The sequence below is a fragment of the Lampetra fluviatilis genome, chromosome 24 (assembly GCF_964198595.1).
Source record: "Lampetra fluviatilis chromosome 24, kcLamFluv1.1, whole genome shotgun sequence".
In the NCBI taxonomy this organism is placed as follows: domain Eukaryota; kingdom Metazoa; phylum Chordata; class Hyperoartia; order Petromyzontiformes; family Petromyzontidae; genus Lampetra; species Lampetra fluviatilis.
In genome coordinates this window covers 6,083,764-6,102,369 of record NC_136298.1, presented here as the reverse complement: position 1 = coordinate 6,102,369, position 18,606 = coordinate 6,083,764, and the positions used below count along the sequence as shown (strand labels likewise).

General features: G+C 43.4%; 1 protein-coding gene across 1 annotated transcript in view; it reads right to left on the bottom strand.

Moving 5' to 3' along the window:
* LOC144941095 (ras-related protein Rab-3C-like) overlaps positions 1–18,113 on the bottom strand; it is a 29,136-nt gene extending 11,023 nt beyond the window's left edge. The window contains exons 1-2 of the mRNA XM_078867574.1: positions 17,903–18,113; positions 10,287–10,522 (exon numbers count right to left, since the gene is read on the bottom strand). Coding sequence (XP_078723700.1) covers positions 10,287–10,511 — 225 coding nt within the window. The 5' untranslated portion in view covers positions 10,512–10,522; positions 17,903–18,113. The remainder of the gene's footprint in view (positions 1–10,286; positions 10,523–17,902) is intronic.
* Positions 18,114–18,606: the final 493 nt, after the last annotated feature.

Here is an 18,606-nt window from a genome sequence, read left to right as displayed (position 1 = left end):
CATGTTTGAGTTTTAGTGACTGACGTTGCACGAAAGGAACGTGCTGTTAGGCCCAGCCCTGGTCCTGCCTGGTACCCCCTCCCGCCGTACCTCCCCACCCCGAGTAAGATTCAAATGTCCTGTGGGGCCATCGTGTCAGTTTGGTACGGTTTGGTGCCGGCTCGGCTCAAAAATAGCCAGCGGAAAACCACCCGTACTGTAAGAACCCCATGTTGGCTCGGCACAGGTGCGGTAGTGGAAAAGGGGTATTAATGGACAAACGATTATAGGACCAAGAAGCGTGCTGAGCGTACGACCGCAGGCAGCTAACAACGGGGGTGTTCGAGGATGTGAGAGCAAAATGGAATGCAGATAGAGGCAGAAATCCATACTTCGAGACCTGACAATCCACGAAAATGACGAACGATCGAGTCTCCGTATGAAATCACTCAGCCTCCCTCCAGGGATTAATTCCAGGAAGATGTCAGGTGAAAATTCACGAGCGTCAAATCGTAAGAGTGTAAAGTGTGCCTACTTGAGCCTCTGCTGTCACTTAGACAATCAAAAGAAGAGACAGAGAGTGTCTGTTCAATTTGTTTGTAAGGATATTAAAGCTAAAGAAGAGATCCGCCTGAGTGTTTGGTTTATATTGTCAAAAAAGAACACCGTGTATTTGTACAAAAGAAACTCAAAATAAGCAAGGGTGCACTAAAAACATTGTCAATTTAGAATGTAGCAGATGTCTGCTGGACACACAAAGCTGAGCAGTGTAAATTTCATCTATAATTAACATTCAGTGTCATAAGCCTTTTAAAATTGAAGCTAAAAACAGACACTGCTGCCCATGGCAAGCGTGATTGTATTAATATGCGCATCATTTGCCCGCTTGATCCTCGCGTAAAAGTGCAGTTGGAATACTTGCTCATGCCACTTCTGGAACACTGGAGGGAGCTCCCGTGAGCCCCTCAAAAGGATATTTGGCCTACTCTTCCATGCTGGACAAATATTTTTGGAGGAGGTGGGAGTACGCACACTTTTTTACTCCACCCGTATGCAATCTGCCGATCGACTAACTGTGGTGAAGCCATTTATACTGCTGGGTGGACAGAGGCAGTGGGGGTTTAAGAGACACTCCAATTATTTCAACCGCTGTGCCGCAAAATCAAACCGACGACCTCTGGATTGCAAGTCCAATGTGCTAACCATCACACCGTGGGCAGCAGCATCTCCAGTGGAGAGTGGCAGCATCACCAGGACTCAATGGCAGCCTCCCCAATGCCAAGCCTTACTTTCATTCATGTTCACATTACCTTCCTGCGCGGTCCTCTGAATTGCCTTCATTTAAATAGACCCTTAAATGGCATACTTACCAAGGTCATCATCACGACAAAGACACTTTTTGACACAAATGAATTGCAACTCTATAACTGCTATGGTACAGAAAATGCAGATACTTCATCTTGGCAGCTAAGTATGGCTAACAGCCCAATTGTATGGACAGCTGTCTCACTGCTAGTGAACTGAGAAGGATTTCAGGTAGGTAATTATTTTTTTGAAAATAAATTAAATCAGGGAATGATGTGTTCTCATCTAATTTGTTGAACGACATATGAATAAGAATTGTGGTCATAATTTACATCCCAATTTCAATCAATTGCTGGATGAAGCGCTTCCCATGCCGTATACATCATGGGCAGTATTGGACTATACTTCACCACGCTGGTCAGCATGTGTTCGTGAAATGGGAAGCCCCAGGACGAGTGCAGACGTCACATTCAGGTTTCCGGGTCCATTGTGCAGTGTGACAAAAACTCCGCCATGGATCTCCAAACATGGAATGTAAGAATACATTCTGTTTTTGTCACCATGCGTACTCGTATACAAAGTACGAAATTGATCATTTTACAGGCCGAGATGGAGGTGAAGTCACAGTGAAATTGTGCTTCTTGAAATCTATTCTATTCACGTCCACATTTTTAGTCCATTGAAGTCTGTTATGCAGGTGACGTGCACATGTTCTCATGCGTGCACCTTAATCCACTAAAGAGCGCTTTATAAAACCACATTACGCTGCTCTGCGTCAGCCAAAGGTTCCGACAGAGAGGGCCTGCACCCAATTGATTGATCGCAACATCAAATCATTAATGTATGCGTCTTTGGACCGATTGATTGGTGAATGCGGAGGGCCAGGCAACACACAATTAATGTATATGGTCCTTTTATGTTAATGTATTTTATCTTACAGAAGTAATTTACCTATAGTGCCATCCATGCAAGATTTACGCTCCGGTTTTTCATTAACCGATTGCACATCTTAATATATAAAGGCATTATCAGAAACATTAATTTTCTCATACGTTACTGTACATGCAGAGGTGACAAAAATGTTTGTAGTATTATCGTTAATCAATCTGTAATATTCATGTGTCAATTGTCAGTAATTACACAATGACTCTATGGAGGAACTGGGTCCCCAATTGCAAGCATGTATGAATAATTGCTATTTACATGTATGCATGTTGAACTTATTTCACACCATATGTAGCCAACCGTGCTAATCATAGGTGCAGGGGAAAAGTCAACAAACTAAACACAAAAGGAATTTATAAAGAAATTCGCTTTCAATGTAGAAAAATATCTATTGCCAGATGAAGGCTTCCCCATGCCTGTGTCAATCATGGGGGTTTTATTTAAGACAATTTTGTGCGAGTTCATGAAGGTGGGGAAGGGCAGGACACGTTCATGTCACCCGCCACCGATGCTGGTGCGACCGGAGGTCGAACTCGGATCAACGGGGTTGATAGCGCAGCATGCCAACCATTGCCGCAATCGCTCCACTCGATTAAATTATCAATTTATTAAGGTGACGATTTTGTCACAGAGGTCACAGAAATAGTGACCTTGAATAAATAAATGGCTCTTTGAACAATTGCAAATAAGTTGTATTATTTCTTTATTAAATAATATATGTTTTTTTTATATTCTGTGACCTTCTGGAGAATTGTTTTTTGTTTGTTCACAACTGAGCCATGAACTTTACAAAACGATACCGTAACAAGATTGGAGTCTCATCATTGCCTTTATTTATACCAGGAGAGTCAAAAAAAGCACCTACATATTTCTACCACCTTGACACGAAGGTTTTTGCAGCCAATATTACGATTCATAATCGATTTTGGTTTAGGCTACGTCATGATCTGACCAATATGCGTCATTAAGCTCTCCATCACCCAACAAATTAAATTGTAATGTCTACAAGCCTTTAAACACGCACAGATTATTATTGTTTCAGCTTTCCATTGCGTTGAACAATCCTTGGAACGGAATTGAGCAATTATTTTACGTTTCGTTGGAAATTATGCCAAAGAATAGAACATCTACATTTCCCTTAATCCTGTCAAGATCGGATATAGTTATCTACTTGGACACGGTTACATTTTTGTTTAAACTACGTCAAACATATTGACAAGACGCAGGAAATAATGCTTTGACTTAATTTCAAACAAAGCGTGCCACACAAAATCGTGGGCAAAAACCTCACGTGTATTTGCCTATACACATTTTTATATTTCAGTTAACGTGAGTATGAATGGCTGCAGGGGTCACTGGTTTGTTAAACCTAATATGACTGGTGTAATAAGAGGCCAACGCTCACAAATTCTAACCAAGAGAGTGTTCAATGCAAGAGGGCATTGAGCATGCAATTCTTCTCAACAAAGGGTAGGTCATTACTGGAATAGCCTGCCTGCATGTGTTTCTGTGGCAGATTCAATTACCTCATTTAAAACGCAGCTGTGTCCTCGTGGCACAGTGTCAGGACACGCACAAAGCGAAGCAGAGTGGAGGGAAATGTGTTTCGTGGGTTTTCAGTAACTGAATATCTATATGAATATGCAAAGAAGTAATTTAGCCGAATGCAATATCCGTTCCTTTAACGCAAACCTTATGTTCTATTCGGTAGGCTGAACATAACCTTTTGGCCTTGATTTTTGTTAAATAACACCAATGTGTTAATAAGTAAAACAATCATGAAAACACTGGTCATTTTATCTACAGCAAACCATTGTCGATACCACTCACAAATATATATTAGACAACAGTTGACAAGAGTTTCATCCTATTATCCACAATTTCCAGCAGATAACATGCACTTAAAGCTGAAATTCAGGCGCCCAGTGGAGGTTACATTTGCGATAATGATAATTATCATCAGCAGCATCATTATCCTATTACTGAAGCTGCTGTTGAGAATTGGAGACGGCATGAGGAGGCTCTCATCCAGCAAAGTCCATACGGTGGCTGATGATGATGGTGGTGGATGAAGAGACGATTATGATGACGAATATTAAAATCCATGACGATGTTTGTCCACTGCTGCCATATCCAGTCATTGCTAATGACACCACAGCCATGCGGCACGGCACACCACACTATGCCTCCCCACTAAACTGCACTGCTCCGCTACATTACAACACGACACTACACCACTTCCGTACATTTTCCTATCACTCAAACACTTTGAGGATAATAGTAGCTGGGTGGTAAATTCCTCCGGCTATCTGCGATTAGGTTTGTGAAGTAACATAATTTTTGCAGCTAATAACAACAAGAATCAACCATGATATATCCACCGATGGTTGCAGGCCTCCCGAAGCCGTTCCCATATATGTCACGGTCTCGCAATGCAGCAATACATACAGCTCATGCAAATGGACCAATTTCATTTGCTCCATCTCCGTGGTGGACTTCTTGAGCACATTCCCTCTTGTGGATGACAATACCCTTTGTAAGTCTCGACCACGAGCCACCATCCCTTCCCGCTATGTCCTGCCCAAGCCACTTTGCTTAATAGTCCAAATAATGCCATTAACTTGCCTACGTCCTCCAAGCCGTGTTGTTTCTATAAGCGCATGTTATCTACTAGTAATTGTGGATAATAGGATGAAACTCTTGTCAACTGTTGTCTAACATATATTTGTGAGTGGTATCGACAATGGTTTGCTGTCGATAAAATGACCAGTGTTTTCATGATTTTCTTTTTACTTAACATTTTAGCGTTATTTAACGAAAATCAAGGACCAAAGGTTACGTTCAGCCGCCAACCAAAAACAACGTAAGGCTTGCGTTAAAGAAACAAATATTGCATTTGGTTAAATTACTGCTTTACATATTCATATAGATATTCAGTTACTGAAAACCCACGGAACACATTTTCCTCCACTCTGCTTCCAGTCTCGCAGTGCAATTCCAGATAAGCAACTCTCGATGGTCCTTTGTTCACTTGTCAGAATTTATATTCTTGGTTCTTTCGGTAAAGTCACGTAGAAGGGAAATAATAAAATAATAAAAATATGAACCAATAAAAATTCTCACGACGTTTCGACTGCAACACAAGCCTGATGACGATTGCTTGTGTTGCAGTCGAAGCGTCGTGGGCATTTTATTGTTTTCTATTTTTATTATTTCATTATTTCCCTTCTACGTGACTTTACCGAAAGAACCAAGAATATGAATCCCTGCAGTCACGAAAGCTTTAAATCAAAATTTGACAGAATTTGTTCAATTTTCTTCATCAACGTCCACGTTTCTGATCCACGTGTCACAGAAGATTAAAAAAGGTCTTCTTTAGGTGGCATTGGTGTGTTGCCGTCTCATTACAAGTTCAGGTTTCAAAAAGGCACTTAAATATGTTAGTCTGCTTCTAATAGACGACATAAAAGCCCTTTCCGTGAATTTTCTTAGGTGCCAACAAACATCTCCTACTTCAACGTGGATAAGACGCGTTGCGTTTCACTAGGCCTGACAACTCCGCTTAATCACGGGAGGATGCCCAGATTAAAACCTGGGGTCTCAGCGGCAACGGCTCAGCCTCCTGCAATGGTATTAGGCCACCCAAATCCACCGCTCACCCTCTAAATATGCACTTTCAAGTTGTTGTTTTTACATTGATGCATTATACGGAGCACATAAAAAACAGTGTGTGGTCCATTCATCATGATCATCAGCAGCCATGATCAATCCACTCCTAGACAGAGGCCTCCCCCCCAAGCTGTCGATATTAACTCTCAACAATCCCATGATGTAATAAATCCACCTAAGCACCTGCACACGAGCAGATTCCATCGCTCCGTTTCCTCGGAAGACGTCCCGTGAGATGCATTCCATTCCTTGGCCGCCACTGCGTCATTATTCTTCACCATTGGCCATCATCTCTTCGTGGGACTTGTGCTGCCCAAGCCCACTTACTTTTCTTAAGTGTGAATCATGTCGTTAAAACGCACGTGTTCTCTAATCCATCCACACCGTGAAAAAATGTAGGCAGATTTATAGCTCACGCCTTGGCATGGCGGGATATTAAAAAGGTGGCTTACTCCAAATATAGAGATGACGCGGTGTAATGGTTCTCACACTGGACTTGAACGCAGAAGGTCACCGGTTCGATTACATCTTCCGGTATGGCAGTTGAAACAATGATGCAATTTTCTCAAAATCCCCTCAACCTCTGGCCACCCAGCGCTATAAATGGATACACCACAACTGTTCAATAGGCAGGTCAATCAGCAAATGTCTGGCCAACGAACGTGAAAGAGTAGACCAAATGCCCTCTAGTGTTTGCGCGAATGCGTAAATTGCAGGGCTGAACCTTCCCATTTTTATTTCAACCCCAATCGATGCCAAACTCCCCAGCGCCCGTAGAATCTGTAGCTTCAGGTGCATTTAAGTAAATCATCGGCTCTGGATAATCCTCATCAATAGCACTACAGTGTATATCCAAGACTGTTAATTATACAAAACAGCATCATACAAAGGATGCCATGTTATTTCGAGGCACCATTATGAAGCGGTGACTCGGTGACAGTGTGGTTAAAATTAACAAATTGATAATGCAATAGATTAGCTCACATTTACATATCTTACAAGACCATATGGGGGTTTGGAGTGTGGGGGGGGGGAGTCTAGGACCAAATCAGATATCCCTCTGCACCAATGTTACCAGCATCCAAAACTCACAGTGCCAGTACGCTAACCACCGTGTCACCGTTCCACCCACAATTGTCGTAATCCTCGCTTCTTAAACGTAGATGTTATTAAAATTACTGGCACTGTTCCGCCGTTCAGTAATTGCACGGTGTCACTTTGCGCGTCCACAAGCACGTACACATTAATTAGCAGGAGCAATTAAAGCGAGGCTCCTTGTTACTGTTAAACACAGTACTGCGGACTGCAGGTGGTCATGACACCAGTGGGCTGAAGATGAACACAAAGAAGTCAATTCGTGAGTTATGTTTATATTTAGGCACCGACTCAACCTTTCTCACTCGCAAAATGGCTCACGAGTGAAAATCTGTCCTTCGTGTGCGACAAAGGAAGCAATTTTAAATTAAATATGACTCATGGATGCATTTGTTAGGAAGCTCTTGGCGCCATTTTTGTAGCCTTGCAGTTACACAATAACATGTGCAGTAAATTATATATGTGTGCGCACTCTGGATTCAAATTTTATGCATACTATATTACAATGACATAATATAACATTATAATACATGTACATTTAACAGATCAAAATATTACATACTGCTCAATATAAATTTGTGATAGTGAGGAGCATAGTACAGTTCAATAATTGATATTCTGCACTGCCCTTCTGACAACATATACCCGAAAGTAGCCCTTGACACCTTTGCTATGCCTTGGCGGTCAATCATTAAAGCACTAACCAGGCTCGGCCTGCTTAGCTTCCAAGATCCGCTGAGACTGGGCACATTTCAGGCGATATGACCAGAGGCAACCTTTTCTATCATGCAGAACAAAACGTATTGACGTCATGCAAATGAGGCCGTGTTTAACCCCGCTATAAATGATCGATGCCACGTTTTAAAACGAATTGCCTCCAACAACTTAAAGCATTGCTTAATCACACTATAGAAAACCTATGCGGCATTCGCTTTGTTTTCTACGCTTTTCCTGCTGCGTGTAACGGAGCTGACCTTTGCTGTGCCATTTCAGTCAATAAAACGGAGCACATACACGCACTCCGTTTTGTTTTTTCACTGAATGACACTTGCTCTTGGGTGAGTGTCTGTGTGTGTGTGTTTGCTCCCCATCAGCTCCGGCCAGCTTCACCAAGGCCCCCAATTGCATTAGTGGGTAGAGACACACGAGAGAGTGCACAGCTGCCACGTTTCCATAGCGATAAGCGACAGGCCAGAAACACATAAAATGCATTTCACCATTTCTGCATACGTCTACAGTGCATGTAAGAGTATATATGCAGGCGATACAGAAGTGTGCATCTATATAAAATTATGTATAGACCCGTCTGTCAATCTACTGCTGAAGGCCACTGCAAACTGTGACAGTTAATTGTCAGTACTGCAATTACACAGTGGCTCAGCAGAGAAAGACTGGATACCCAATGTCATGAATAATTTCAGAATTTGCAAAGCTCTCCGTTAAACCACCCCTGGATGCAGTCCTCCCCATGCAATGCGAGTTCCAGACCAGCATGGTAAAGTATGGTCGCACGTAATTCACCATGTTCACCGGTGTGTATTGGGGAAATGGTAGAGACCCTGAGACCGGTTCAGACATCACTCACCGCTGACGTTAGCCATGCATGGTCTCAAATCAAACTCAGGTGGCCGAGTTCTTATCGCAGTACGGCACGAGAAGAATATGCTTTCATATGCAGGCATCATTCATTGGGTTTTAGAGGGTCCTCTTGCTAGGAGGGTCCTGAGTGGGATGATTGGATTTTTTTTTGCATTTTGTAGAGAAAACAGAAGGTCCATGCATTCAAGATGAGAGCTCTCGTATGCCGCTGCACAGATTGTCTGTCAACAACTACTCTGTGTTGTACTGAAGAATGATCAAATCATTCTAGATTTGAAGTTTTCGTGACTGCAAGGATCCATACTCTTTGATTCTTTCGGTAAAGTCACGTAGGTGAAAAAAAAGAATTTAAAAAAAGCACGACGTTTCGGGCGCTCGTCATTTGATGACGAGCGCTTGTGTTGCGCCCGAAACGTCGTGATTTTTTTTTACGTGACTTTACCGAAAGAACCAGAGAGTAATGATCAGATCCACAGTGAGTGTCAAAACAAAAAACGTACTCGAGCTTTTTGTACCGTCTACTTAAATGAATTTTGGAATACAAGCAACTTACAAATAAGGATTGGATTCATTAATCGCCTCCTTATTAATCAAACAAATCTCATTCCAAAATAATGTCCATGAACAAACATACCCCAAAGACATGTGGCACAAAATTTGTGATACTACATTGTTTGAACAATAATTTAAGAAATGTTGGTTTTTAGATGCATAGGATAACGTAATGAACATCTCATGGAAATTAAGGTTCCACCAGGCACAGATACTGCACTGGGTGTGGCCAGTTAATTGTTCAGGGCGGATAGTGGCAGTCGGATTAAGGTTACAATAATCTTAATAGATAGAGGACTGCAGAGCATGAGCAATTTTTGGCACAGGTTCAACCGCCTGGCTGCCTTCCAAGTGGTATTTCCTCAGCAATTGTGAAATCCAATCTGCATAAACGATGATGCTATTATGATATAGAACTAAACATTATTGTCCTGTAGCAAAAGCACAAGCAGTGCGGTATTTGTCACATTGCATGGTTTAAGTGACAATTATATAAAATCCGTGGCTTCTAAATACTATTGTACTCCGGAGTGCAGTAATTACATAATTGCAGTCATTAGAGTGCAATCTATTTTGTATGCAGGAGATATATATTGGAGTCAGGGCATGACAGCTATAGAAAATTGATTGAATTCACATTACAGCATTTTCCTTTCAGTGGATTTCATGTGAAAAATAACACATTTGTGGTCTTCCTCCATTAGACACGTGAAGACACAACATCTAATCACATTACGGCGAAAATGCAGCTCAATGTGAATTCATTTGTCCGTGTCACAATATCCCTTTTTCCAGGAACACATTCATTAAAACACAGCCTTAAAGGTGGGCTACAGTATTTTGTTGATGGGCACAATAAATCACCATCAGTGTGAAAAGCACAGCATAAATGTGTCCGAGAGTGATGATTGCGACGAGGATAACGATGACGCTTACAACGATGCATGTATGTTGAACTTCTTTCACACCGTACATAGCCAACCGGGCTAATAGGAGGTGATGATAATAATGAGGATTATGACAATAATGATTATGACAATGATGCTGATGATGACGGCAATGATGATGGTAACGATGGCGATGTGATGACGATGACCATGACGGTGCTACGAGGAGACGAATGACGGTTTCATAGCACGTACCCAGATCTGCAGCTTGATGCGCTTCTCGTTGCGATAGACGGTCTTCACTTTGAAGTCGATGCCCACCGTGCTCACGAAGGCCGAGGTAAACGACTCGTCGGCGTAACGGAAAAGGAAGGACGTCTTCCCCACGCTGCTGTTGCCGATGATGAGCAGCTTGAACATGTAGTCGAAATTCTGGTCCGCCGCGTCTTTGGGTCCGTAGCGCTCACTTGCCGACGCCATGATTGTACACCCTGTGGGTACGAATTAAGCAACTCGTATTGAGCATTCAGAAGCAACCAACGAGCGTGACGCTTAGGGCACCGGCAGCCACAAGAGAAAAAGATCCCCCGTATAGCCTTAACAGACTGCTGGGGCAAGTGCTGTTAACGAGCTGCTATGAAGGCTGGAAACGGCACACGAGGGGGTGGGTGGCCAAACACTATGCTAGCCACCTTTGTCTCCCTAGTAGCGATATTTACACACCGCACCAGGTACTCATTTAAGGCTAAGTCGACCTAGGGGAGGCCCAGAACCTATTAAAATGATCGTCACTGGCGTTGGCCGTTGTCGGGAATCGAACTCGGATCGGATTCGTAGCGCAGTGCGCTATCAGCTATACTGCTGCTCCACCGTAAGCCCCACACACACACACGCCCTATACTCGTGTGCCGAGAATTGAGAATGTTTCCGTTGGTTAATTCCCCAGAGAAAGACGACACACACAAATTTAACCCTCGCAGAGAATGCATATGGGCAGTTCCACAATTTCAGATGGTACATTTCAATTTCACATGCTACCAAGATGTGGGTCATCATTAGTATAATCATCAAGTGGCATTCTACTTGGGCACAGTTTATCAATGGATTGGGGCTGTAATTATTATTTTAAAAATATGCCTGCCTTTCTTCAAAAAGAAGAAATGCTCATAACATACCAGTGTTGGACACTCAGTCAAACTGGCTTTTTTTTTTATAAATGTTGGGGGATGGTGGGTGCATTACATTTTGTGTTCAGCCACTGAAATATTCCATGAATAAGCCGTATGTTCTAAAACTATCATTACCTTAAAATGACACCGTGTGTATTCTTTGGATAATAGTCAAATGATAACCGTGAGGTTGCCTAATTTGTGACTTTATCAATTAACTGAATTAAATTAACTTTGTTACCATTTTTTATGCAATTGGTGACTGAACTGAGCGCATTCGTGATGTAATAACATAGGCGTGGGGGATTCAAATGGATGGCAGCTTTGGAATCAAACCCAAGACCTTAAGTTTAGCATTCCAATGGGTTTTTGGGTTGTACCGCGTGTTGTCCGGCACGCTGTCTTCAGTTCACAGAGGTGCTCCCAGCACACGGAGCGAAACACCCTGAAAAATCTCCCAGCATGTGGAACGAAATGTCAGACATGCCGTACAACCTGAAAACACTTCAGGGAGAGCGCTATACAGCACAACTATCGGAAAACCCACGCAGTAATATTGGTTCAGTGTTCTGAGGACAAAAACCTTGAGCATTAGTTCTCCAAGCTACCCAGCCACCTCGATATTATTGTCACTTAAATTTTAAAACAAGGACCAGCTGTGTGTAGCTCATTCAGTATATGGCTATGCATGGCTGAGTAGCCCATAAACATGAATCACGAGTCCCATCAGTTTGATTTGCCTGTGTAGCCAAGGTTCCATTACAAAAATAATTTCACTTTCAAGACACTCACAAATCTACAGATGCATTGACTGTCGAAGGAGTTAAATAAATGAACACGTGAAAAATATATAAACATGCTGGGTTAGTGTACCCAGCAAGTGGCAATGTGAGTGTGTGATCTTTACAGCAGGGATGATTTATATTTTTTCGTCTTTTACTACTCCAATAAAATGTATTAAAATCCTCACCGTAAAATTACACAGTACAGCTTCTACTGTTATGTTTCCCCTCTATAACCTTCCCAGTTAGGTATGTTCAAGCTTCATTCTGTCATCGCCTTGGCAACTGTCACTATGGTCACCATTGGACTGCTGATACAGCTCCAGCGCAAAACCCACCACTCTATCACTGGTGCTATAAATAGCACAGAGTCTTCAAGCCGCAATGTGCACAGCACACATCATGCCAGAGGACATGCTGCAACGGGGACAATGTTAGGCCAGCGGTGGCGATTGGCGATCCAACGTCATCACCATTTGCAAAATGGCTTATGTCCTTCTTACGGTGGTCAAAATATTTTGAAAACAAGAAAAGGTGGTCAGAAAATATCCACAAACATGCAATATTGGACATAGATGTCGGTGCTACTGTACAATAATTTACATATACACAAAAGCAGGCGTTTTCGCTTACTTTCCATATTTCTGTGGAAATTGGTTTCAGAGTGAGCAGTGGCAGTGGTTAGCGAAGTGCGCTCTGAACGTGGTGACCTTCGTTTCAGTCCTGTCCACGGTTAACATCAGCGACGCGTGACATCTGAATTAGTACTGGGCCCTTCCCTTCAGCTCAAACTGATTAGCCAGGTGAAGTACACAATAGTCAAACCAGCCCGAGGACCAATATGACGCGGGTCGACTTTTAACCAGCAGCGGCTGTAAATATAAATGTGTATTACTAACATTCGTGCCCGTTCTGCCAAGGTGCTGGAGCAGCTTGGGTTATCAATGGAACTATGATTTCAATTCCCAGCTTCGGTCAAATCATGTGATGCAGTTGTAGTCCAGTGCTCTATACAGAACTCCTCTTATCTGTGACCATATTACCCACGATTCCTGCACCCCTATTTATCCTATTATCCGCGATAATCTGAGGTGGTCCCTTCCTATATTGCAAGACGCCTCTAGATTATCTGTGAATAATTATTGGCTAAAAGAAAATAAAATGTGCAGATTACATTGCAGAAAAGAGGGATTAATCTGTAATTACAATGTATAAGCACGTCTCCAAGGTCAATGAAATAAGCAGCAACCTGTGAGCCTCCACCATTTCGTGATATACCAACAGCGCCTGTCCTATGGGTAGATATGTGGCATTTCCACCATTGCTGCAGAACTGCCAACAGATGCAGCCTCATCAGTCACGATAAATGCACGGCTGGATGAAGGCCTGCCTTAGCCATCGCAATTTCACACGATCCTACCAAGAGATTAGCACCACAACTGCCAATTTTAATTTCTGCTTGCAGAAGTCCCTAATCAATTTTAGTATGCCTCCGGTTTATTTGAAATCGAATGTACCGTATAGTATTGTGTACGAATGATAAGATTTGGAAGTTTTCGCCAAAATTAATGTGATATTTTTAAGTGTAGGTGAAAGTGCAGATCTTTAAATGCCTTGAGTTAAGCCATCACATTAAAATGAGTAATAAAATACGCACTCAATTTTACACTCGGCATCCGTAACGGTGCGCATGCTAATTTATTGATGGATGGTCCATCACCATCCACCCAGCACACCCAGGGCTCATCCACTCTCCTTGCATCCGCATTTTAATGTTATTTACAAATGACTTCCGTTGTGTTCTAATTTAAGAACTGTGCATACATGTACACTCACAGCATATAAACACACTTTATCAATGCTCGTCACGTCTTCTAATGCATGCATGCCCGAAGCACTTGAAAACCACAGGAGCTTATATGTGACACTGTGGTACGGTATAACGTAATTTATATGAAGACAATAATATGACATGGCGCATCTCATAAGCCTATAATATCGATACATGGTATAACATTTGTCAACAGTGGTTATTATGAAAGCACGCAAACAATGTTTAAACATTGCAGGCATATTTTGGAAAACAAAATCCCAACTGCCACTTAATTAAAATAACGACGCGAACCACACTGCACATCGTAACTTTCTGACCCACCCCTACTGGACATCTGTGAAAAATGAGCCGTAAAGTTAATCGGGTTCCTCCAGTGTGAATATAGATTCTGATTCTGACATCTAAAAATAAGATAACTCCTCTTATCTGTAAAAAGATTTGAATCGGAAATCAATTTTCAATGCATTATGGGGAAAATACAGATAATCAAGAATAGGAATCAGAGAGGGATGGATATAGATTTTCCATGGACCGTTTTGTCGCCCCAAATAACAGGAATCACAGGCAAAACGTCCCATAACTGGTCTACTTTATTGTAGAGACCATATATGTATACATTTATATTCATTCCTTTGACATTGTGGTAGTTGATGACCAGAACAATATACCAGGTGTAGCCACTCATTCATTTGCAGTAGTTGTGGATATTAGCCTGCTTGAGGCTCATCTGCCTTTAGTTATTGACATTTACCCAGGGTCCCACTCCCCTATTGTGGGTGCTGTTGGCCTACTTTAGGCCCATCTGCCAGGGTCCCATTACTTATAATTAGACAAAAACGGATGCACTGGGTGGGACTATGTGCAGGAAGGGGAAGGGTCGATTCCCAAGACAGACAGTGGAGTGGTCTCCATGAATTCGGTAACCGAGGGAAAGAGTAGATGGTGGGATAATGTTATGGTAGATTTTAGAAGTCTCATATTTACTGTGTGGAAGATGTGGGATCTGGCAATGAATGAAAAGTGTTGGAGAGGTATGGACATGATGGCATTTTTTAATCTGGAGCTATTCATTTGTTGATGTGTAAAACAAGACATATGCCTCCACGTTGTTCATTCGCGCACAATTTAAATTGTCACATTAATTGGGCTACCTCTATGAATCCCCTTCCATCCGTAATCCACCTGCAGTTTATGCCCATTCATCATCATTGGTCAATCAAATGCTGAATGAATCCTTCTCCAAGCCGCCATCATCTCCGATAATCCTAAGATGTTCATCATCCAGCTAACAACTGCAGACGAGCTGCTTTCATGGCTCCATCTCTTCAGTAAACATGCTCCATCCAGAAGTGTTTTTTTTTTGGGGGTTAGACCCCCGCCACCACCCGACACAGCCAATTAGTAAAGTTTGTCACCTAAACAAAACACGCCAATTCGTTACTAAACCCACAACATTGACATCCCTTAGCCATTTTTATTTATTATATGCTCCTAGGCCAAGAAGACATATAATCATCGCCAAGGAGCACGGAGGACGCCGTGACATTGCAATCCACAATTATGCTGCACAACACACGAGCATCGGTGATTCCCCTGCCAACACTCGACAGCATAATTTTCAATGCCCTTGACCGAGATGATGTTGGGCAGCTTTCACATTAAAACACATCAACTACTGTACTACGCCCCATGTCATTTATATATTGCATATGGTGCACAGATAATATATAAAGGTCATTTAACAGGGCCGAATATATTGTAGCACGTGTGTATTCACACACGTCACATATTGCTTAATGAGCGTTATGTTTACACAAGTCAGCCCATCAACCCTCCGGTGTAAATACAACGAGCACCACTTTCTGGGGAAATCCACAGTGATTGTCCCATGGATATACTGCCGCCCTGCCATATGAATGTTGGAATTTCCACAACTGGCTCAGGGAAGGTTACGCCTAGGCACAAATGACCCAGAGTGCACCCGGTCTCGTCGGAGTTCGCAAGCTAAGCAGATCCGAGCCTGGATAGTGCTTAGATATGTTACCATAACATGCAGGTGTAATTGGCATTAAGGGCAATAGAGGGCAGAGTGCAGCAACACCAAACTGTTCTGCACTCAGTATGGTCAAGCCATCCACCATGGTCTTGTGATGTAACAATCCATTTCGCTCCTGTGCACGGGGATGATGTCCTCGCTCCATCTCCGCAATGGACGTCCTCTCGGGCCTCGTTTGCCTCCTTGTTCTGCCACTCCCTCCCGCCTTTCAGCCTCGATTAGCACGGTTGGTGACTATCCCCTCCAGCTATGTGCCCTGCCCAAATCTTACTCGACATTTCTTGTTGTTGTAAGCAGTCAATACGATGTTCGTCTTTAACCTTCGCACGTTTCTCCAATCTCCGTCGCCCCCCTCTCTCTGTCTTTCAATGCTACTCCTAGCAAAGTTCCTCTCCCACGATTATTTTTAGTTTTTGTTTGCAATTTTCTGGGTGTTATTTTTGCATTTTTTTCCCCATCAACGTCCAGGTTTCTGATGCATATCAGAGCAAGCGATATGCAAAGTTTAAAGACATCCTGGTACACGTTGCCTTTCGTTATTACACACAGCAAGGTGTGTATACTAAAATACATCGTAAGCATTACATATCAAAGCATCTCTTGTATGCATTAAGGGTACAGTTTTTATACCGTGGAGATTTATTGACGGTGGATCAAATAGGTGAAATGTATGTAAAAAATGTGCAGGTTACGAATATGATATGTACTAGTACAAACGTGAACTGTACGTGTTCTATATTGTATTTTATTATCAACATACACTAGTGCACATTTTTTAAATTACCATCATATCTAGAAACATGCTATCTATACAGGCAATAGGCTACACACACAATGCATGTTATACTGCACGCTGTTACCGTATGATAGAGCACAAGGCGGCTATTTTGCAACCTCGTGTCTTATCCACTGCTGGATGAGGGCTTCCCCACGACGGCTCTGTCCTGGAGGTTTGTCAGTGCCATACTTCACCGCTGTTGGTCAGTATACGAACGCCGGGGAGGCGTGGCGGACACAGATCCGGTTCAGACATCACTCGCCACTGACGTGATCCGTGGTCGGGAATTGAACTCGTAGGGCGCGGTGCGCTAACCGCTGCGCCACCACTCCGTGCCTATTCCATAGAAGCGGACAGGGCTGTAGGATAAGGGCTATTTAAATCGCCGATCATACGCCAACATTGGCTATGGAATAAACAACGGGTTATTTATACGCTCACAACCGTACCTATAACAAAATAAAACAAAGACCCCCCCCCCCCCCGTATAGAATGAACAGGATCGAAACCATTAAATTTAATTTCACACACAGGATGTGTACGGACACACACACACATCGAATGATCCCAGTCGCCCGAGTTCGATTCCCAGCCACGGCTAACATCAGTGTCGAGAAACATCCGAACCGACCATGTATCCCGCTATACAACATCACCCCTTCCTTTCGCCAGCGTGAAGACGTTCATCCAGCAGTAGATTTACAACGGGACTCTTACGTTTTATTTTATAAACGCACTGCCAAATTTGGCCTACACGCCACAGTATTGAATGCATCATTTACATTCACACCCCGTCTCATATACAATCGAGCAGATTGCTGCTACATCACAACGCCATGTACGTGCACAACCTCTATCTCGCACCAAGGGGGGGAGCGGTGGCGCAGTGGTTAGCGGCACTGCGCTTCGAAACCGGCCCAACCCCAGTTCGATCCCCGCTCACGGCCACCGACAACCGACAACGGGTGGGACGAATCATCCACCAGCGGTCCCGGACTCTCTCCTTCGGTCGGCTCATTATTAAACGAGCACCTGGCGCGACGTTTAAACATCGGCAGCAGTGGGGAGACAAAGGCGGCTGGGTGTGGGGTGTTTGTTGGTCACCCACGCAACCTCCCTTGTGTGCACGCACCGGCACCTTCATAGGTTTGCTGCTCGATAACAGACACCTCCCACCCAACCAGTCGTAAAGGCTTACAGGCTACAACACAAAGGGAGAGAGAGACGGGAGGGGGGGCATCTTCGTTCTTACCACGGGTGCTGCTTGTCCTTGAGCGCAGTGATGGTGGTGGTGGCTCCCCTTTGTCTCCGCGTTGGCTGCCGGTGGCGGCTGCTACTGCTGCTGCTGTGTTGGTGGCTTCAAGCGAGCTCCAGGAGTGATTCACGCAGCGCACGCACGGCACACCGCATCACATCGCCACCCCCCCCCACAAGCTCCCATTCCTGCGCGCGAACAAAGCCACACGGCTAAGACGCAGCCAATCGCTGGCCAGGGCACATCTCCCGGACATTTCGTTTTTTGCCCGGCAATGAGCCAATCACAAAGGGTGGAGGAGGAGGAATAGGCGAAGAAGAATAATACGAATATAATAATAAAGATTAAAACAATGAAGTATCATGGCTTTTGTTTCCACCTCTCTCGCGTTCACCGTGCCCATTTGCCACCTACTCTTGCTTGCAATGCTTGCTGCCTTGCCACGCACACACACGCACGCACCTGCACTCCGTGTGTGTTCTACATCACACTGATGTCGCATTGGCCACTCCACTGATGAGCAGTTCTTCAACAAGGACATCATCATCATCACACGATGATGAAGAAACGTGAATTTTGCCATCTATTTTTGAACGATTTTAATGCAGAGTAATACACAGACACAGTACTTGCACTCTGCAGTAAAATTTGAGCCTCTAATTGCAACTGTATCTCAATGTGCTATGAACAAGGGTCATTGC